Raw genomic sequence first — 24,081 nt, 5'->3', positions numbered from 1 at the left:
GACAACCATGATTTAGTCAATTTAATTATAGTACTCGGTAAAATGTTTATTTTTAAGGCCAAAAACAGATATTCACTTAGTATTACTTTCTTTAAAACATTTATTCAGTATTTTCTAACTTTAGAAAGTTACATGGTTGAAAACGATAATGATGCCAAAAAACATTTAAAAAAAGATGAGAAGTCCTCAAAGGCTTATTTTGAAAGTATAATTATGTTTATAGATTATATGATATCTGTTGTTGTGTTCCCTAATTTGAGTGATCTGGACATAATCTGGACTGTACATAAATGCTTATTTTGAAAATGTAATTTTGTTTATAAATTATATGCAATCTGTTGTGTTCCCTAATTTTTTTCTGTGTACATGAATGAAGGTGTGTGTTGCTGAGTCCGACTTGGACATTATCTGGACTGGGCCTGGTTTAAAAAACCCTTTAAACAAATCTAATTTCATTGACAACCTGGTCTGTTGAAGATAAGGCCCTTTTTTTAAAAATAAAATAAAATAAGATAAATAAATAAAAAACATTTTCTTGGATAAAAAAGAAAGTAAAACAATATAAAAATAATTACATAAAAAATAGTAATTAATGAAAATGTTAGTGGACCAGCAGCCTATACAATCATGTGGGCTTCAGGGACTGTGTCCCTTGCAGATGTGTTGCCTATGTTGTGGGAACCAGAATATTGGTAGCAGAAAGAAATAACCCCTTTTGTGTGAGTGGGTGTGGATGAGTGTGCATGGGGGAGGTTGTTTGGGTTGATGCACTGATTGAAAGTGTATCTCGTGTTTTTTCTATGTAGATTTAATTTTTTATTTTTTATTTTTATTTTTTTAGAACAGGCCCGGGGGCGACTCATCTGGTCCTTACGGGCGACCTGGTGCCCGCGGGCACCGCGTTGGTGACCCCTGATCTATATTGATATATAATGTAGGAACCAGAATATTAATAACAGAAAGAAACAACCCTTTTGTGTGAATGAGTGTAAATGGGGGAGGGAGGTTTTTTGGGTTGGTGCACTAATTGTAAGTGTATCTTGTGTTTTTTATGTTGATTTAATAAAAAAATAAAATAAAATAAAAAATAACCGATACCGATAATTTAAAAAACGATACCGATAATTTCCGATATTACATTTTAAAGCATTTATCGACCGATATTATCGGACATCTCTATTGATTGGCAACACTAAATTGGCCCTAGTGTGTGAATGTGAGTGTGAATGTTGTCTGTCTATCTGTGTTGGCCCTGCGATGAGGTGGCGACTTGTCCGGGGTGTACCCCGCCTTCCTCTCGATTGTAGCTGAGATAGGCTCCAGCACCCCCCGCGACCTCGAAAGGGATAAGCGGTAGAAATGGATGGATGGACTTCCCGCGGACCGGATTTTGGACGCTGGTGGGCCGCATTCGGCCTGCGGGCTGTAGTTTGGGCACCCCCGCCCTAATACAAACATATTGTTTTTATTCATATTTGTGTATCTGTACTTTAGGGAAAATCTGTTACTTCCATAAGACACCACCTTATGGAATTATTACCAATGTTTCAGAATAATTCCCTCCAATAGTAGGCTTGAGAAGTCTTTAAAGTTTGAAGAATATTTCAGGGCGGTTTGGCATAGGCCAAATGATGTACCATTTCAGCGTTTGTTTTGAGTTTTTTTTTTTAAGGAAAACTCACCTAGAATTTAACTAGTTAAATAAGACTGCTGTTCTTACATGGCCTGGAGCTGGAGAGTAAACACGTTTTGGGATTATTAGTTACCATGTTAAATCCTGCCTCCCAAAATAGCCTTATATGTCCCCACTTACCAGCTGACTGTGACCTCAGCTCCAGGAGGAAGAGGAGGAGGAAGCAGTGAGCCAGAAGGTGCCTTTAAAAACACACAGACATTTACTTCACTTTCTTGTAGTAACGCCGACACATTTCACCTAGTTGTGAAAACCGCCATGAAAGTTTAGCTATTTTTTTTTTTTTAGCGAACATGCGTGGAGTGTAGTTAGGCGGGGGGAAAAAGATGGCAGAACACAACGAGACAGTGGTGTACTTATCCGAGCAGGTGGTGGTGTTGTCGTCGTGCGCGCTGTCCTTTCTGGGCTCGTCGCTCATCATCTTCACTTATATTAGTTTGCCAGATTTAAGGAGCACTCCGAGAAAACTGCTGCTTTTCCTCTCAGTGGCCGACTGGCTCTCTGCGGTCTCGTACGCCTACGGAGTGTGGAGAGTGTTCGGCTCCGACTCGCCGGACTGTGTTGCCCAAGGAGCGATATCCACCTTCGCCAATACTAGCTCCTTTTTCTGGACAGTGGCCATTGCTGTTTACTTGTACGTGTTCATCGTGAAGTCCAATCAAAGGGCTGCCGACAACATGGTACTGCTCTTCCACCTGATCAGGTAAGTGAAAATAGTGCTACTGTCTCTTTAAAAAAATGTGTTGCCAGATAGGAAATGACATGTTATCGGACCAGGCAGCACGGTGGAATTGATTGATTGATTGAAACTTTTATTAGTAGGTTGCACAGTGAAGTACATATTCCGTACAATTGACCACTAAATGGTAACACTTGAATAAGTTTTTCAACTTGTTTAAGTCGGGGTCCACTTAAATTGATTCATGATACAGATATATACTATTTTCATAATACAGTCATCACACAATATAATCATCAGAGTATATATAATGAATTATTTACATTATTTACAATCCGGGGTGTGGGATATGGGGGGGGGGGGTAGGTTTGGTTGGTATCAACACTTCAGTCATCAACAATTGCATCATCAGAGAAATGGACATTGGAACAGTGTAGGACTGACTTGGTAGGATATGTACAGCAGATAGTGGACACAGAGAGAGAGAGATCAGAAAGTATAAGAAAACGTGTCTACATTTGCTTATTATATTATCATATTGTATGATGTGGAAGGGAGGGTGTTAGTTTAGGGTTGAAGTTGCCTGGAGGTGTTCTTTTAGTGCGGTTTTGAAGGAGGATAGAGATGCCCTTTCTTTTACACCTGTTGGGAGTGCATTCCACATTGATGTGGCATAGAAAGAGAATGAGTTAAGACCTTTGTTAGATCGGAATCTGGGTTTAACGTGGTTAGTGGAGATCCCCCTGGTGTTGTGGTTATGGCGGTCATTTACGTTAAGGAAGTAGTTTGACATGTACTTCGGTATCAGGGAGGTGTAGCGGATTTTATAGACTAGGTTCAGTGCAAGTTGTTTTACTCTGTCCTCCACCCTGAGCCAGCCCACTTTGAAGAAGTGGGTAGGAGTGAGGTGTGATCTGGGGTGGAGGTCTAGAGGTAATCTGACTAGCTTGTTCTGGGATGTTTGGAGTCTAGATTTGAGGGTTTTGGAGGTGCTAGGGTACCAGGTGGTGCATGCGTAATCGAAAAAGGGTTGAATGAGAGTTCCCGCTAGAATCTTCAAGGTACTTTTGTTGACTAGAGAGGAGATTCTATAGAGAAATCTCGTTCGTTGGTTGACCTTTTTGAATACCTTGGTTGCCATTTTATCACAGGAAAGATTAGCCTCTAGAATGGAACCTAGGTAGGTGACCTCATCTTTCCTGGTGATAACAATGTCACCCACTTTTATAGTGAAGTCATTGACTTTCTTAAGGTTGATGTGGGACCCAAATAGGATGGATTCCGTTTTACCCATGTGTATGGATAGCTTGTTGTCAGCGAGCCAGGTGCAAATTCTACAGAGTTCAGCACTGAGGATTTTCTCCACATGTGACTTTTCCTTGCCGAATACCAGCAGGGCCGAGTCATCCGCAAAAAAAAACAGTCGCATGCTGATGACATGTCGTTTATGTATATTAATAACAGTAAAGGCCCTAATATACTGCCTTGGGGGACTCCACAGCTTACTGAGAGGGGGGGGGGGACTAGGGTTGGGTATCATTTGAATTCGAACGATTCCGATTCCGATTCTTTGTTTCGATTCCTATTCCTGGCGATTCTCGGTTCCGATTCTCGGTTCCAATTCTTTTAAGAGGCAAGGTCAAAAAAAGTTTAGGATGTTTTGAATGAGCTAGCTAACCTACAGTCTTTCTGAATGAAATAGTCTGACATTCTCCATCAATTTTAATTCTATTAACTTTTTATGAACTTTACTATAAATTCCTCACAGGGCTGTTTTCAACTAGAATATAAATATCAAATCTATGAACTTGAATATAAATATTATAAATTATGAATACATTTTCCCAGGGGTACACTTTCCCCAAGAGAGCTTTATTTTTGAAAACCTCATGAAAACATATTTATACATAAGTGTATGATGCTGCAGGAAACCTCATGAAAACACCTTTACACATAAGTGTATGATGCTGCAGGAAACCTCATGAAAACACCTTTACACATAAGTGTATGATGCTGCAGGAAACCTCATGAAAACACATTTACACACACAAGTGTATGATGCTGCAGGTACTTAAAAATGTTACCGTGCTCCCACTGATGGGCTAGCCTGGTGCAGAAAAGCAAATAAACAATAAGAAACAACTTGCAAAAACCAGTCCAGATTAGCAGCAGGTACAGTATAAAATCAGAGACAGTTCTTGTTTAGGAAAATGACCATATCCGCCTTCTCAGGCAGGACGCGTGAGCGTTCTGGACAGATAGTGTCTCCTGCTGTGGAAAATACACTTTCGCTGGGTGTGGAAGAAGCTTGAACGCATAAATAGGAGAAAGCGAGATCTGACAGCAAAGGATAAGTCTTTTGTTGGTTCCACCACCATGCAGCAGGGTCGTCAGACATAAGTATCGGTGGAACGTCCTGGTACATCTGCAGCTCTCTCTCCACTCGTTTCTTGATGGACATTGAGCTCTGTTATTTCGCGGTTATTTCATTTTTTTTGTAAAGTAAAGCCACACTTTCGACCGCTGACGCCCGCTATCCATGCTTGAGCTTGACTGACTCGCTCGGCTATGCTAACACTTCCGGCGGTGGGCGCTTCTTCGTTGGTGTTCAGCGGCTTCTTCTTCCGGTCGGCGGACTGGGTATCGAAACTAGGAATCGAAATTTAAACTTTTGAACGATTCCGGGAGAATCGGAAAGTTAGTCCCGGTTCCAATCGATACTCGATACTCGATACCCAACCCTAGGGGGGACACGGTGCCGTTCCCCTGTACCACCTGTTTCCTCCCCTCCAAGTAAGATATCATCCAGCTCGATGAGGTTTTATCAAATCCGATTGCTCTGAGCTTATCTAACAGTACAATGTGGTTAACGGTGTCAAAGGCCTTCTGAAGGTCCAGCATGACCATGCCGCAGTATTTGCCCGCGTCCACCTCATGTTTGATGTGGTCGGTCAGATAGAGAAGGCATGTGTCAGTGGAGTGGTTCGTTCTGAAGCCGGACTGGAATTTGTACATGAGTTTATTAGTGGCAAGGTAACTATCGACCTGTTCATAAACAATTTTTTCCATTACTTTCGAAATGGAACTGAGAATAAAAACAGGTCGGTAGTTGCTAGGTTCTAATTTGCTTCCTTTTTTAAAGAGGGAAGTTACTCTTGCTATTTTGAAATCTTTTGGTACCTAGCCTTGTGTTATTGAGAGGTTTATTATGTGCGTGATGATCGGGGCAATGGTGGTGGCAGAGTCCCTGAGGAGTCTGGAGGGGATATTATCAAGGCTGGTGGCCTTGTTTGGGTGGAGCGCTCTCAATTTAGGGGGTTAGTGCGTGTGCCTCACAATACGAAGGTCCTGGGTTCGATAAATGGTAAATGAGTAATATAGCGCTTTTCTACCTTCAAGGTACTCAAAGCACTATTTACACATTCACCCATTCACACACACATTCACACACTGATGGCGGATGTTTCTGGCCGGATGCTCTACCATCTGAGCCACGCCGCCCCAATAGACCCCAAATAGACTTTAAACAAATGTCCACTTATCATGCTTAACAATTTATTGGGTTAAATATACCCATTCTCAACGGCACATGATATAAGAAAAAACAGCTTTATGTTCTACGCAGTGGTCATACTGATAAGCATATTGTTTAAGTATTACAGTGTCAGTCAAAAGATGCAAAATCCAATCCAATGACATGTACTGTGAGTGATTCCTTGCATGTGGAGCAAGGGTGAAGTGTCTTGCTCAAGGACACAACGGACGTGACGAGGTTGGTAGAAGGTGGGGATCGTACCAGGAACCCTCAGGTTGCTGGCACGGCCACTCTCCCAACCGGGCCACGCCGTCCGCAATCCTGGGCTCTGGATCGTTCTGTGTGGAGTTTGCATGTTCTCCCCGTGACTGCGTGGGTTCCCTCCGGGTAGTGCGGCTTCCTCCCACCTCCACCCACCTACTCAATGGCCTTGTGGTTAGAGTGTCCGCCCTGAGATCAGCAGGTTGTGAGTTCAATCCCCGACCGAGTCATACCAAAGACTATAAAAATGAAACCCATTACCTCCCTGCTTGGCACTCAGCATCAAAGGTTGGAATTGGCGGTTAAATCACCAAAAATGATTCCCGGGCGTGGCCAACGCTGCTGCTCACTGCTCCCCTCACCTCCCAGAGGGTGAACAAGGGGATGGGTCAAATGCAGAGGACAAATTTTACCACACTTAGTGTGGGTGTGTTTGTGTGACTATCATTGGTACTTTAACTTTAACTTTAACTTTAACTTTAACTTTAACAAAGACATGCCATGAATTGATTTACTACCATTAATTGATTTACATGGACCCCAACTTAAACAAGTTGAAAAACTTATTCGGGTGTTACCATTTAGTGGTCAATTGTACGGAATATGTACTGTACTGTGCAATCTACTAATACAAGTTTCAATCAATCAATCAATCAAATGCACCTAGGGATAGGTTGATTGGCGATACTAAATAGTGCCTAGGGTGTGAATGTTGTCTGTCTATATGTGTTGGCCCTGTGATGAGGTGGAGACTTGTCCAGGGTGTACCCCGCCTTCCGTCCGAATGCAGCTGAGATAGGCTCCAGCGCCCCCCGCGACCCCGAAAGGTACAATCGGTAGAAAATGGATGGATGGATGGATGGATATTATCGGACCAGAACAAGCAGTGTCGTTTTTTTTTTTAGGGCGAAAACTATCATTCATTTGTGCTGATTTGTGCAGTAAAAGTTATTCATTGTTATGCTTTCATTTTTGAGATATTAACTTTTCAAATTTCCAAAAGTGACGTCAATCGTGAAGCTAACCCACTAAGCTAACTCAAAGTGAGCCTGTATCAGAAGTGGTAATGAAAGAGTATTTGTGTTTGTAAAAGAGGGTTTGTGTTCATCGTGTTGAGCTGTTTAAAAAAGCAGTCCCATGTTGATAGTATTAAACACCGTCAAGTGTGCACTTATTGAAGATTTAAAAAAAACAAAAAAAAAACTATATTTACCTGTATCTGAGTAAAATGGAGATTAATTATTAGTTAATTACAGACAAAATAGTTAATCTTTTGACAACCCTAATTAGTATCATTATTATGATTGTACTTTTTATTCACGTGAAGTTACATATTATTATTTATTTACGTATGTATATATGTATGTGATATATTATGTATATATTTATCTGGGAAGTGAACGAAAGTGTTAGTAATAGCTGTGAAGTGGAGAAGGTGTAGGATTAAAAAAGATCAGCCTCCCCCTTCTCCTTTCTTGACATGCTGAAATGTGAAACTGAACATGTGATGTATTGTGTGATTCTGTTCCCATGTTCAAGCTAAACAAAAATAAAAGAACAAAGCTCAAAATATTATTATATTCTGATGTTCATTGCATTGGTTTTAGCATCTTAAATGTACAAAATGTATCAAAGTGGCCCTTGCGTTTTCCCTAATTTCCCAGCATGCGGCCCTTGATGGAAAAAGTTTGGACGCCCTGCATTACAGTACAGTATTATCTATATTGTGCATTAAGTAATTATGTTGGGTGAAAATAATATGCACCGATAGTTTTTGAGTTACAAAATAAGAAAAACGAGTGAGAAAAATACCCATGTGAGGCTGCACACCTGTTCATGAAATTTGCAAATTGAAATGTGCATACCAGTCCAGTAGTTGGCAATGTCCAAATGCATGTAAACAACTAACAAGAGTAGAACGACATCACAAATGTAAACATTAATAACAATATAATACAAATATTCAACATTACATAGTATTTAGTTGGCACCTCTATTGTACTTTTATTGAATTAACCACAACAGCTTTATTGAGCAAAGACACACAGTGATACCTCAACTTACAGTAAAAGTGTTTTCAGATAAGAGTTGTCTCTCGGCTAATTGTTATGCTTTGAGTTGCAAGCAAAAATTTGAGTTACAAGCATCCCCGCCATTAGTTGGTGTAGAAAATGTGACAGTGAACCCTGTAACATCCGCCCAAAACATCTGGTTTTAGCTGAAGATTGACATAATTTAGTTTTTTCATCCATGGGAAGGAAGAAAGTGAGTGTGAAGGACAGTACTGCGAAGAAGAAGTGGATGATATTTGTTAAATTAATGAAGTAAATCATCAAAAACATGTTTGAGCGTGTCGCCAACTTGGTGAAGCAATTCGAGCCTATCGCTGCTAGTTTGCACCATATTGAAGCAAGCCAAGAATGTTGAAATTATATCTAAAGGGTGGACATTTATCCAAGAAAACATGAAAAAGCTGCTGATGGTGTATTTGACAGAAAAGCAGCTGGAAGGAGATACTATAGAAGTCAATTTTCCAAGGTAAATGCTGTACATTATTATTATAGTACTTCATAAAACTACTGTAGTTGTTCGTAGTACATTCTATTGTATTGTTTTCGTACAATATTAATTAAATGTTTGTTTTTCTTTTTAAAGAGCATGTTGCATTTTAAAATGTAACTGTTGGGTCGGGGGAAGCACCAATTAAATTGATCTCAATTAAGTATTATGAGTCAAGAGTTCCATCACAAAACCATTTAAGCTTATAAATTGAGGTAATACTGTGTTGGAAAAATCTTGCGCCACCAAATTTTACTTGCATAGATTGATGAACAAAGATACATTATTTTTCTGAAATAAATAATATTTTTCCGAGATAATTTCATCATGGCACACTAATGTCCACGGCACTGTGGCTGGGAATCATTGCCCTACTGCTGTATGCTATTCACAAAGCGTACTTCATGTCATGTGTTCATTGCAGTTTGCACAAAGATGATATACTTATAAACAAGAAGGATCTTCATGTTGTTGTCGAGACGAACAATGAATCTACTATGTTTACGATGTGTTCGGCCCCGCGTGCTCTTCACCGCAGCATCTGCAGTATAAGTTTGGCTTTTGTGAATACTGACACGTTGTATTTGGGGTGTTACAACAGAGCTGTTTATCCGCTTGTACACGGAGCACAGACAGGCTGGCTCGCCGGCAAGATGCTATTGGAAACAATTTGTCATTCTGACATGAAAATACATATTTTTGGCTTTGGCAGCTTGAAACCTTTTGTATGAAGTTTGACGACAACAACGCAGCCTCGGTCTGTCACATGGCGTCACATGTGGACGGGTATTGAAGCCACTCGGCATTTAAAAGTGGAACAAGATATTAGAAAAAGTGATGATGTCGTAGTCTAATACAGGTGTGTCCAAACTTTTTTCACTGAGGGCCGCTAACTGAAAAATGAAGGCAACTTCCTTTTTTTTCCCCTCCTGCTCCGGCCCGGCTGCACCAAATGATAAATACATTTAATAAAGTCCAATACAAATAAGGCAACAAGAGAAGTATCCTACACTTCTCTTTTGTAAAGTAAATCTGAACAGCCGAAATGGGCATCTACATCAACTATATGATTTGCCTGAGAAGCTGGACAGGACAAAAAAAAATAAAAAAATAAAAATGAAGGCATGTGGGGGCCATTTTGATATTTGTAATTTTCAAAACCATTAGGGCTCCCTTCAATTTTGGTGATCGTTAAAGGTCCCGGGACCAAAAAGGGTTGTATATTAATATTTATTATAATTTTCAACACTGCAGCTGAGATAGGCTCCAGCACCCCCCGCGACCCCAAAAAAAGGGACAAGCGATAGAAAATGGATGGGGATGGATAATTTTCAACACTTAAATATCTATTGATCAACTTCAAATACATCTCTTACCATAAAGTTGTTTTTTTTGCCCTTTTTTTCCCCCAAGTAAATTGTTTTTTTATTGCAAAAATACAAAATATGCAGTATTTCACCCAAAACATTTTTAAAAATGCAATATATGATGTGAAGTATTTGGAGCCTTAAATAGGTAAACAATTCATAACAACATTGCTTTTGATTCATATAATTTTTTGAACACTGACATTTAAAAAAAAAAATCAGACTGAAGTTCTCAAAAGGCCCCACGACTCATAAAAGTTTTCAAAATAAGTCATCTATCAATAATTATTATTTTATTACTTTAAATCTAACTTCAGTTCTATTTGTCGATCATATGTTTTAATTTTTTGGGCAATGACAGTTTTAATGTAAAAAAATAAAATTAAATACTGACATGGCAGCTTTGTGTTATTAGTGTCAATACTGCAACATTTTCTTCTTCGATTATATGTTTGCTGTTTTTTTTCAATTTTAATATTTTTTTTGGTTTGGTAATATTATTTTTAAAATGAGCCGCGGGATGTTGGAAATGATCTGTGGGCCCCACTTTGTACACCCCCGGTCTAAATCGACCCTGTATTGTTTAGCTGGGGGGTTCCCCTGGCCATCACTGTTGCAGCCGTGTGCCTCAACAAGATTGGCTACAATGCTTCGGAGGTGTCCGTGGGCTGGTGCTGGATCAGGATCCACAGTCCCGACCGAGTCCTGTGGATGCTCCTGACTGGGAAGATCTGGGAATTCCTGGCTTACCTCACCCTCCCGGTCCTCTACATCCTCATCAAGAGGCACATCCACACAGCGGTGAGGACAAAAGCGGAAACCCAAGTGTAAAAGTCCTTCATTTATTTATTGTATATTGTGCTCTCTTTTCTCAGCATGCTGCCCTTTCTGAGTACCGTCCACTCTTGGCCAACAGGACGCCATCGCACTCCTACTCCTCCATGGCAGACACGAAGCTAACACTCATCCCTATTATCTTCATTGTGTTGCGGATTTGGAGCACAATACGCTTCATTCTGCTGCTGGTTGGATCGCCGGCCGGACAGAACCCTGTGCTGGTGACTCTACATGTGAGTGAAATTCTGTCACTAATTCTACAAAAACACATTGAAAATGATAAGTGGGTCCTCTCCTAACCACAGTTTACCACTCCTAATCCGAGTTGGCTATTTTTGTTTTTACGACAGACTCGTTTACAAAAATGACAAAGCCTATTCTTGGATTCTAATCCACATCTCTATGACCAAATTTCTTCCACGTAACATTATCACTGGTGGACTAGAGGAAAAGGAATGGCTAAGCGTGCTGCACACCGAGCAGGACAACACAAGAAGCTAACCGCTAAAGCTTCAATGTAAAGTAAGGGTGATCGATCCAGATGTCGATTCCATTAATACCTAGTATAGGATCAGTATATAAATTGTTCTTGCTCTCATTTATACATCTTTTTTTTTGTTGGTTTTTTTATTGTTTGAAAACTTAGGCAGTTAGTCTCCGGATACAGGAAAACTCTAAATGTAAATCGAAGCCAGTAGTAGTTTTTTTTTTTTTTAGTTATTGTGCACTAGCCGTTTTTGTTTAAAAAAAAAAATGGTATGAAATGTCAACACCACACATGTAATACATTATCTGATTTTCAACAATACTAGCAAATTCCAAGAACATTAACTTAAGCTTTTTAAAAATGTGTTATTGTGTTTACATTTGTACTTAATGAAAAAGCATTTTCAGTTACCGTATTTTTCGTAGTATAAGTCGCTCCGGAGTATAAGTCGCACTGGCTGAAAATGCATAATAAAGAAGGAAAAAAACATATATAAGTCGCACTGGAGTATAAGTCACATTTTTGGGGGAAATGTATTTGATAAAACCCTACACCAAGAATAGACATTTGAAAGGCAATTTAAAATAAATAAAGAATAGTGAACAACAGGCTGAATAAGTGTACGTTATATGACTCATAAATAACCAACTGAGAACGTGCCTGGTATGTTAACGTAACATATTATGGTAAGAGTCATTCAAATAACTATAACATATAGAACATGCTATACGTTTACCAAACAATCTGACGCTCCTAATCACTAAATCCGATGAAATCTTTTACGTCTAGTCTCTTATGTGAATGAGCTGAATAATATTTTTTGATATTTTACGGTAATGTGTTAATCATTTCACACATAAGTCGCTCCTGAGTATAAGTCGCACCCCCGGCCAAACTATGAAAAAAACTGCGACTTATAGTCCGAAAAATACTGTATATAATATATTGTCAATGTATCGGATCGGGACTCAAAATTGGATCGGACCTGAGGCCTAAAAATCGTATTGGGACCAGACATCAGGATGTCCCTAATTATCACTGCTCAAATAAATGAGCCTCAGCCATCTAATTTTTTACCATTAATGCTGTGTCTCGAATCAAATACGTCCGTCAGTACACTTTAATACGTATATTATTTAGACCATCCATCCATTTTCTAGCGCTTGTCCTTTTCGGGGTTGTAGGGGGGCTGGACCAGTAATTCTCAAACTGCGTCATGATCGGCTTAGTAATAATAATAATAATAATAACAAAAATAGCACTCAAAAAGGAATGAGGACAAAAATAACTAAGGATGTACACTCAAGCTAGGATGTTTTAATTGCAAATGAAGTTACGTTGTTTGTTGGCAGGGTATTGGCAACACATCACAGGGAGCAGCCAACTGCATCATGTTTGTGTTGTTCACCGCTCCAGTCCGGACACGCCTCCTCGCCACACTCTGTTGCGGCTGCTGTCAGGGCAAAGGAGAGAGCCAGCAGGCACTGGATGCCTCTCACGGGCTGTTGCCGGGACGACACAGCTCAGGCCAGAAAGAGGACGCCACAACCACTGACAGGTGACGCTCGATTGTGCTGACGAGGACAGAAAGTGGACATTAAGACGGACTTGTGAAAATGATGGAAATACCATATGCACTGCACACCACAGTAACCTTTAAAGAATGTGGTGGCATTTGTAAAATAATGAAAACACTCCATGTCATATTATTTATGTTTAATAAACTCAAATATTTCAGTATGTGTCGTCATGTTATAGAAATGAATAGGATAGCTATTAGGTGCCTTTACTCTCACTGTTATTGAATGAAGCCATGAGAGCCATACATCATATGATGTTTTGGTCCCAAATGGGATGTGAGGACATTTTCTGATAAGACAAACATTAAATATTGATAGTCCCACCAGTCCCACCAGGCCTAAAATATATGCAGTAGGGTCACTGCCTCCTGAAAAAAAATATGGTTTTGCAAAACAGTATACTGTACTTTTACGCTTCCTGTCTCATACTGATATGTATAAATACTCGGAAGATGTACATACTGTACATTATGGAATATGGAATTACGTTTATGCTATAATGAAGGAAAATAAAAGAAAGAAGGAACAAAAAGAGAATTCACGAGCTTATTTGGTTCTGTGATTTAGCTCTTAACTCTTAACACCTGTATCTCAAATCACTGTATCTCTTTGAAATCAAATAAATTGAACAGTACAATTTTAACATTAACATTCCTTTTAAAAAGGAAACAACTTTTAGGTAATAAATATTAGGGGTGTGGGAAAAAATCGATTCGAATTCGAATCGCGATTCTCACGTCGTGCGATTCAGAATCGATTCTCATTTTTAAAAAATCGATTTTTTAATTTTTATTTTTTTAAATTAATCAATCCAACAAAACAATACACAGCAATACCATAACAATGCAATCCAATTCCAAAACCAAACCCGACCCAGCAACACTCAGAACTGCAATAAACAGAGCAATTGAGAGGAGACACAAACACGACACAGAACAAACCAAAAGTAGTGAAACAAAAATGAATATTATCAATATTAGTTACAATTTCAACATAGCAGTGATTAAAAATCCCTCATTGACATTATCATTAGACATTTATAAAAATTTAAAAAAAAAGAACAATAGTGTCACAGTGGCTTACACTTGCATCGCATCTCATAAGCTTGACAACACACTGTGTCCAATATTTTCACAAAGATAAAATAAGTCATATTTTTGGTTCATTTAATAGTTAAAACAAATTTACATTATTGCAATCAGTTGATAAAACATTGTCCTTTACAATTATAAAAGCTTATATTATAGAAGTGTCGTCACTTCCTGTCAATGAGAAAGGACGCAAAAGAGAAAGGCTCCGCTCTTGCTACCGGAGTTTTTTGTTAAATCTGAAGATTTTGACCACTGATTTGCGATCACAGCCCCAGGAGAGTACCCTGGCATCTTCAATCTGATTTTGGTCAGTTGAGAGGCTCTGATACGCTGAAAGAAGGCGAGTTGGGAGAGCCGTTAGACTCAAGCCAAAGGCGCCTTGCCGCAGTTCAAAGCGGTTGCCTAGCAACCAAAAGCTACGGCGAGTTTACAGCTGTTTTAAAGTGATCCCGACGTCGCAGAGTGATATAAGTTGACAGGCTGACACCTCAAATTGATCTCTGAACGGCGCAAGATACGAAATTGTTGGAAAAAACAAGTTAAAGTGCCGCAAGTCGCTAAAGAAGCAACTGCCGTTAAGACACAAGCAAGAGGCAGTGACGTCAGTGACTGCCGCGATGCGAAAAGGTAAAGGAAAGATTGAAATCCCGAAACCTTCGGGGTCAGCTGTTACAGAACACAACTGGGAACAAGATTTGAGGTTGGACACAGGACATGATGGGAATCAAGAAGTGATACTACAAATACTTGAAGAAATGAAAGAAGAAATGAAAGAAATTAAAAAAGAAATGAAAGAAGAAATTAAAGAAATGAAAAAAGAAATGAAAGAATTGAAAGAATATCTGAGAAAAGTAACAACAGAACACCAACAAGATGTGAAAAGTCTGCAGGAAAATATAGAAAATCTGCAATCTCAGAACAACAGAAGAAATAATGAAGCCACTGAAATGGGCAAACGAATGAAGACCCTTCAAGAAGACAACAACATGTTGAGTAATATCGTAGATTAAATGGATCAGGACAAACGAATGAATGATATCATCGTGACTGGGCACCGAATTAAACCAAGATCCTATGCGAAAGCTGTGAATAATGAAGGTGAACCAGATGAAATGGATATGATCTCAGCAGAACAGCAAGTGGTCAACTTTCTGCAATCAAAGGAAATTGAAATTGACATTAATACCATCGAAACATGCATCCCACTGAACGGAAGAAACAACAACGCCACTCCAGTCGTGCTCGTGAAACTCGTAAACAGAAAATCTAAAATGGCATTGCTGAGACAGGGAAAGAAGCTGAAGGGAACAAATGTGTACATGAATGAGCATCTCACAAAACGCAATGCTGGAATCGCCAAGAAAGCACGCGACTTGAGAAAGCAGGGAAAAATCCAGGGAACTTGGAGCACCAACTGTAAAATCTACATCAAGCTGAATGGAGGTCCAGAAGCAAGAGTAATTGTTGTCCATGACATCAAGGACCTGGACAATTTTTAAAGTTTACACAGCTACCACAACAACGATGATAATGGACTCTGACAGAAAACAAACACCCAAATTCAACATCGACACTACTATGTTCCAAGGGACGACTAAACAAGAGGACCTACATTCAGGATTGCATCCACCTACACTTATTGAGATTATTGAAACAACATCAAAGATTGTTGAACAAGAAAATATGGAACTAAAAAATTTCTGCAACAAAGATTACAAAAACCAGGATTTGGAAAATGATATAGATCCAGATACAAATTTTTTCTCCCACATCAGTAATAATTGTTTTTATTATACAGATGATCAATATAATAGCAACATTACATGCGATAACAAATTGTCAATTATTCATTTTAATAGCAGAAGCCTGTATGCAAACTACAACAACATTAAGAACTTTTTGGAACACATCAACGAACCATTCAAAGTGATTGCTGTCACAGAAACATGGATTGATGATAAAAAAGGAATAGATTTTGATCTGGAGGGATATGAACTAAACTACATCAACAGAACCAACAAAAATGGAGGAGGAGTAGCTGTGTACGTGATGAAGATCCTGAACTACAAAGTGGTAAAAAACATGTCATTTGCTATAGATAATATCTTAGAATGTATAACCATTGAAATATGTCAGGAAAAAAGCAAAAACATTTTCATCAGTTGTATATATAGATCACCTAAGTCAAGTACAGAAACATTTGAAGAATGGATCAAGGCTACTTACATGGATAATGGTCAAATAATAATGTTCTTATGTGGTGACTTTAATATTGACTTATTGAACCCTAACAAGCAAAAGTCTATTGATGACTTCATTGATACAATGTACAGCATCAGTTTATATCCAAAAATCACAAAGCCAAGTAGAATCACAGGACACTGTGCCACGCTTATTGATAATATTTTTACCAATGAGTTTGACAATAACACTACAAGTGGTCTACTTATAACCGACGTTAGTGATCATCTGCCAGTTTTTACAATATATGATGGACACTACAAGAAAAACATGGAAGACAAAAGGACATTTCGAAGACTGTGCACAGAGAAGAGGATGACTGCTTTCAAAATTGAGCTACAAAAGCAAGATTGGGACAATGTGTACAATGAAAAAGAGGTTGATGAAGCATATGAACATTTCTTAAACAAGTTCATAATACTTTATGACAAACATTGTCCATGGATACAACTTAGTAATAAACAGAAAAAGAGTAATCAACCATGGATGACAAAAGGATTAAAAAATGCTTGTAAGAAGAATACACTATATAGAGAATTTATAGCACAAAGAACTATAGAGGCAGAAATTAAGTACAAAAAGTATAAAAACAAGTTAACAGACATACTACGATCATGTAGAAAAGAATATTACAGTGAATTATTGGACAGGAACAAAAATAATATGAGAGCAACATGGGGCATCCTCAATAGCATTATTAAAAATGGAACTAAGAGGGACTACCCTCAATACTTTTTAGACGGAAATAAAAACAATGACAACATAAAGGAAGTAGTTGAAAGCTTCAATAATTATTTTGTAAATATTGGACCAAAATTGGAAGAAAGGATTCCAGACCCAGTTCCAATTGAGGACTATAATGATACCATAGAGCGAAATCCCAACTCCATGTTCCTCAGTAATGTGACACAGGAGGAAATAGTTACAATCGTGAAAAAATGTAAATCTAAGACTTCAACTGATTGTAATGGAATTGATATGGAAACGATAAAAAAGGTTATAGAAGAGATCTCAGGACCATTAATGTATATTAGTAATCTATCATTTCAAACAGGTACATTCCCAAACAAAATGAAAATAGCTAAAGTTGCACCAATTTATAAGACTGGAGATAAACATCAATTTACAAATTATAGACCTGTTTCTTTACTTCCACAATTTTCTAAAATCATTGAAAAACTGTTTAATAACAGATTAGAGAGTTTCATAAATAAAAATAGAATACTCGAAGAGAACCAATATGGATACAGAGCTAATGTCTCAACTTCAATGGCTTTAATTGAAATTACAGAAGAAATTACCAATGCAATAGATAGTAAAAAATGTGCAGCAGCAGTTTTTATGGATCTAACTAAAGCATTTGACACAATTAATCACAATATTTTAATCAAAAAACTAGAACGATATGGCATCAGAGGGTTAGTCTTAAACTGGATAAGAAGTTATCTAACGAACAGGAAACAATACGTGAAGCTAGGCGAACACATGTCTACAACGCTAAACATATCCTGTGGTGTACCTCAGGGATCAATATTAGGACCTAAATTATTCAATCTCTATATAAATGACATTTGTAAAGTTACAAAAGATTTAAAGTTAGTATTATTTGCAGATGATACAACAGCGTTTTGTTCAGGAGAGAACACACAGGAGATAATACAAATAATAACAGAAGAAATTAACAAATTAAAAAGATGGTTTGACAAAAACAGACTATCGTTGAATCTTAGTAAAACTAAAATAATGCTATTTAGTAATAGTAGAAGAGAAAGTCAAACACAAATACAAATAGACGGAATAGAAATTGAAAGAGTAAATGAAACCAAATTTCTAGGTATAATGATTGATGATAAATTGAACTGGAAATCTCACGTAAAAAATATACAACATAAAGTAGCAAGAAACACGTCAATAATGAATAAAGCAAAACATGTTCTAGACAAAAAATCACTTCATATTCTCTACTGCTCACTAGTGTTACCATATCTGAGCTACTGTGTAGAAATATGGGGAAATAATTACAAAAGTACACTTCATTCATTAACGGTGTTACAAAAAAGATCAGTTAGAATAATACATAATGTTGGATATAGAGAACATACAAATCCTTTATTTATTGAATCAAAGATACTGAAATTCCACGACATAGTGAATTTGCAAACAGCTAAAATTATGCACAAAGCAAACTACAACCTGCTACCCGAGAATATACAACAATTCTTCTCAACAAAAGAGGAGAAATATAATCTTAGAGAAAAATGTAATTTAAAACATTTGTACGCACGTACAACACTTAAGACCTTCAGTATATCAATATGTGGAATTAAATTATGGAATGGATTAAGCAAAGCAATCAAACAATGTACTAATATGATCCACTTCAAGAAACTCTTCAAACTTAAAGTGTTTACAAAGTACAAAGAAGAAGAACCATGACAAACATTCTCAATTTATTTCATCCATCCATGCATTCATTCTTAAAGTAATCTTACTTATCTCATCATATTAAATATGACTTTCTTCACCAATTATTATTATTAAATTCTTACTATTATTTATTTATTTATTTTTATTGTGATTACCTATGGAGTTTATTGTGAATAAATTGAGAACAGGAAGTGAATAAAAAAGTTTCAGCAATTGTTACGTAAAGAAAAGGTGTAGGATTAAATAAGCTCTGCTTCTTCCTACTCCTTTTCGAACATGTTGAAAAGAGAAACTGGAAATTGTGATGTATCATGTTGTATGCTTGCATGTTCGAAATAAACTCAAACTCTAACTCTTTTTCCAAAATCTACTACTCTGCTTGCATGTTAGCAGACTGGGGTAGATCCTGCTGAAATCCTATGTATTGAATGAATAGAGAATCGTTTTGAATCGGGAAAATATCGTTTTTTAATTGAGAATCGCGTTGAATCGAAAAAAATCGATTTTGAATCAAATCGTGACCCCAAGAATCGATATTGAATCGAATCGTGGGACACCCAAAGATTCGCAGCCCTAATAAATATTGTATGAAAAAGATGACAAGAAAACAACAACAGTACTTTTATGATGTAATAACATACAACATTTACCTTGGAAAGTAGACTTCTACAGAATCTTCCTCCAGCTGCTTTTCCGTCAAACACACCATCAGCAGCTTTTCCATATTTTAATGGATAAATGTCTGCCGATTAGATGTTATTTTAACGTCCGAGTGTGGTGCAGACTAGCAGTGATACGCTCAAATTGCTTTGCCAAGTCGACTACACAATTAGTCATATTTTTGAGGATTTCTTTCTTTAATTCAATGAATATCATCCGCTTGTTATTCTCAGCCCTGTCGCTCACACTTACTTTGTACCTTCCCATGGTTGGAAAACAAAGCTGTGTCGATCTCTAGCTATAAGCTAATGTTAGCGAGTAAGATCAGATGGTTTGGTCTGCAGAGGTGTGGACTCGAGTCACATGACTTGGACTCGAGTCAGACTCGAGTCATGAATTTGATGACTTTAGACTCGACTTGACAAAATGTAAAGAGACTTGCAACTCGACTTAGACTTTAACATCAATGACTTGTGACTTCACTTGGACTTGAGCCTTTTGACTTGACATGACTTGCTACTTTCCCCAAAACCTAAAGCTTAAAAAGTTATTTGGGAGCGCTTCGTTGCTTTCATTTTGTACGTGTCTGTCTATCAGCGTGTGTGCTACGTATCAGCATGTGTGCTCTCAGTACAACAGCCAATCAAATTAGATATACATTGTTTTCATCACACAGCATTCAGCCAATCAAATTGCAGGACAACTAATGAAAAACAGTTGTGAAACAACGCCCCAGTGAGAAAGATTTATACCAAAGTTGGTTTCGTTCGGGTATAAAAACTACGACTTGGTCTACAAAAAACGAATTGCCGTATGCAAATCACGCAGTTCGAATATTACAGACGGAGACGCAACAACTTCCAACTTCGTTCGACATTTGAAGTTGCACAAAGAAGGGTAAGTTTTGAATGCAAGCTAACGTTTATTGGCTAAGTAACATGACTTTTAATTGCTGTGTAGTTAAATCAGTGAGGCTGTAAACTCACTGCTAACGTCATAACCATAGACATCTTATAAGTAGACGCAGCATCGAGCGCTACTGCTTACTGGCGCAGACGAGACGCGGGGCCGCCATCTTGGAGTGGTGATCCGCTCCACTCAGTGCAATTCATTTGGCAGGAGCAATGAACTGTCAGCGCATTTAATTCATTTTACCTCACTGAATACCACTCATTTTCACGCGCTTTTTTGTCATACGTGTAGCTATGATAACGGACACATGTTTTATTATTCATAGTTTGCTTAACAGTAATATAATATTCTTATATGCTATAAGTGACCAGACGTCCGAGATCAAAACTGGGAATATAAACCCAGAGAAGGGGGAAAAAAACGGTCAGCTATTTTTAAGTTGAAGAAACAATATGATTACGTTATATATACATGCGTATATCCTACATAAACAATGTATGAATACATTAGATATCTATATATCTTATAGACTGTATCTCTGTTGCTGCAGCAGCAGAGAGTTTATTCTGTCTTGACACTTTGTATTGATACTTTGTATTACATTCTTCCCTTAAATGATCATGTTTACAGTGATTGTTATATATGTATTTTTTATGTATGTCGCTTTGGATAAAAGCGTCTGCCAAATACTTAAACATATATAAACACCTGAAACTCTTTATATCAGCTAAAACCACCAATCTGTTTCACTGGATTCAGAATAAAACCAAATGCTGTCTTACCCAACAATGTTAGTATTTGAATATTGTTACTTGAAGACTTATTCCTGGTTATAATTATACTGTTAAGAAAGTATTGTCTTATATTTTGCCTAAAATGAGAATGCATCATAATCAGTGGCGGCTGGTGAATTTTGTTTTAGGTGGGGCTGAAAGTTTGTAAAACAAACCCCTGTAGGGGCGTCATCCTCCCCCAGAAGATTTATTTGTGATTTTCACATACAAATATTGAAGATCTTTGCTCCTTCTCAACTCTGTGGTAATGTTATTTTCATAAAATACAACCAATAGTACATTAATGTTAAATCTTACTTGTGAAAAGTAATCCCCCGATTCCTATTTTCAACAGTCCGCTCATTTGAGCAGGAAAACGCTGAACACCAGCCCGGCATCTTTGTTTTCTACCTGTCAACTGTCAGTTTAGGCTGCTCGCTGGCTCCTCATCACCACTTCAAGATGCAATTTGCTCGCGTCACAGCAACCAATACTGCGTGTACTTATAAGATGTCTATGGTTATAACATCATTTCAAACACAGGAATATGTTGCGTCCACTGCAGTTTGCCACCTTATTCATACTTTTTGTCAAGTGATTTTTTTAAGCAGGGTTGCATGAGGTACCTACATATAATGTTACGTTAGTCAATGTATCACACACAGTAACATAACGTTAGACGGCGGTCAGCAGCACAACATATTTTAGCCACCTACAAAAAGACAAACATAGTCAAATAAAGGTCAGTTAAAATGTATACTATATTAAGAATATGTGTACATATTGCATAGGGCTCTGACATCTAAAAAGTACAACTCTGTTCATTGTTATGTTCATGTATTTGTTATGTTTTTCATGTGTACGCACACATAAACACACATACAGTATGAGATGAGATCAATGAGATAAGGTAAGAACAGAATAGAAACTGCTGTGGAACTAGTTACAATGCAATATGCCATGGAAATACAATGTTAACACTTTTGTACAAATAAGTACAGTTGCACTTGTTTTTGCAAATGTGTTTATTCTGTAAAGGAATGAGTTAAATGTTTAAAATTGTTTAAACTATTAAAATGACTGGTTAATAGTGCTATTATGAATTGCAATGTCAGTACTATTTTTTTCCTGCTATTTCAAATGCACTTGTTTTAATAAATAAATACAGCGGTTTAAAAGCATACACAATCTGTGTAAAAATATTAGTCTGTGGTTAAAAGGACTTGAAAGGACTCGAAACTCAAAATGCAGGACTTGTGACTTGACTTGAGACTTTCCAGTCTTGACTTTGGACTTGACTCAGGACTTGCCTGTCTTGACTCGGGACTTGACTCGAAACTTGAGGGCAAAGACTTGAGACTTACTTGGGACTTGCAAAGCAATGACTTGGTCCCACCTCTGTTGGTCTGATCTTACGAGTTTCACTATGACATTTGCTACACCAACTAATGGCGGGGTTGCTTGTAACTCAAATGTTTGCTTGCAACTTAAAGCATCACATGTAGCCAAGAGACAACTCTTATCTCAAAACACTCTTAAGGTAAAGTACCACTGTAATAATGAAATAGGAATAGATAAAAATGTAGAAAATAATTGTCTTTGCAATACAATTTTTTTGATTTTAATAAATAAATAGGTGTACACAAATCAGACATGGCCATTACACGTGCAAAAACAATGTCTAATAACAAAGTATAGCTTGTTCCTTTTCACACTGACACTAACACAAATAAATTCCAGCCAGATGATTATTCCCTTGATGAGTTTGATCCTTATTTCGCAATCCCTTTTGCTAACGTTGTGTTGCAACGTCATGGTTTTAGACGTGTCACGGTGATGAACATCCTCTGTGGTCATACTGTTATGATCGATCATCACGTGTCATCCTTCCTCCTTGTACCCACAGTCTGTTTTTGACCATCGTGGGCCTCACTTCTCCTTTGACCCTAGTAAACCTTTGGTCCCGTTAGCCCGATTTAGCTTCAGCCGGAAGGCATACCAGCGTGGGCTTTGAGCCCACTGAACCCTGGTGCCCCTTGACCACATGTTCACTTGTTTGTGTTTGCTCAGCTGGTTCTCCATCCATTTCATCTCAAACTATGCTTTAACAGTTGTCACATTGGGGCATGTTTTATGAAGAATACCCAACAAAGATTTGCAGTTGTACGTCCGCTAAAATGGAGAAGTCATGACAGTTTATGCTGACGTCTCTTTTCTCGTCCTCGGAACATAACCATTGTGTCAACTTTTGAGTTTTGGCTGACATTGAAGCCACTTCAGCGTGCAAAAACATTTCATGAAGGGATTTTGTCAGTTGGCTTGCTGCCCTCTTAATTCATTAAAGCTAAAAGAAGAGTGTGCAAACAGTATGATGTGATCAGTTTGTCATTTAGGCTAATGAAGGACAAGACTCATTTTTTCTTTTTTTCTTCACATTTCTCACTAATACTGGTTGCTATTACGTCACATATAAACAAACATTTATACACACATTAGGACTTAAGGACAATTTAGAGTCTCCAATTAACCCAAGATGCATGTGGGGGGAAACTGGAGAAAGTTAAAGTTAAAGTCCCAATGATAGTCACACACACACTAGGTGTGGTGAAATTATCCTCTGCATTTGACCCATCCCCATGTTCACCCGCTGGGAGGTGAGGGGAGCAGTGATCATGACAGTAGTGAGTTTACATTTTTCACCCAAGGAACTTTAGTTATTAGAGTTCCGGTCGGACGGTTTTTCACGGTACACATTTCCATTGTTGTTGTTTCCGGATGAGGAGATGCTGCTCCGTTATTGATTTAAGTAAAGTCTGAATGTCATTAAAACAGTTAGCTCCAACTTTGGACACTTCTTCCACTCCTGTCCTTGCACGCTACACCGCTACAACAAAGATAACGGGGAGAAGACACTGCCGAAGCTGAGCCACGTAAACAAGACCGCCCACAAAATGGCGCATCCGGAAGCGACTGTCAGAA

At 38.0% G+C, this 24,081-nt stretch overlaps 2 protein-coding genes across 2 annotated transcripts in view; one reads left to right on the top strand and one right to left on the bottom strand.

The window, feature by feature from the left end:
• Nucleotides 1-2,383, bottom strand: part of LOC133654120 (SPRY domain-containing SOCS box protein 1-like) — a 74,270-nt gene extending 71,887 nt beyond the window's left edge. Inside the window, exon 1 of the mRNA XM_062054159.1 lies at nt 1,814-2,383. The gene's annotated coding sequence lies outside the window, so the exon portion shown is untranslated. The remainder of the gene's footprint in view (nt 1-1,813) is intronic.
• Nucleotides 1,829-13,457, top strand: LOC133654119 (G-protein coupled receptor 157-like). Its single transcript, XM_062054155.1, has 4 exons — nt 1,829-2,396; nt 10,682-10,895; nt 10,970-11,164; nt 12,771-13,457. The coding sequence occupies exons 1-4, from the start codon at nt 2,020-2,022 to the stop codon at nt 12,978-12,980; spliced, it is 996 nt and encodes a 331-aa protein (XP_061910139.1). The 5' UTR covers nt 1,829-2,019; the 3' UTR covers nt 12,981-13,457.
• Nucleotides 13,458-24,081: the final 10,624 nt, after the last annotated feature.

The sequence above is a fragment of the Entelurus aequoreus genome, linkage group LG07 (genome assembly GCF_033978785.1).
Source record: "Entelurus aequoreus isolate RoL-2023_Sb linkage group LG07, RoL_Eaeq_v1.1, whole genome shotgun sequence".
Taxonomy (NCBI): Eukaryota; Metazoa; Chordata; class Actinopteri; order Syngnathiformes; family Syngnathidae; genus Entelurus; species Entelurus aequoreus.
This window is presented reverse-complemented; position numbering and strand designations above follow the sequence as displayed.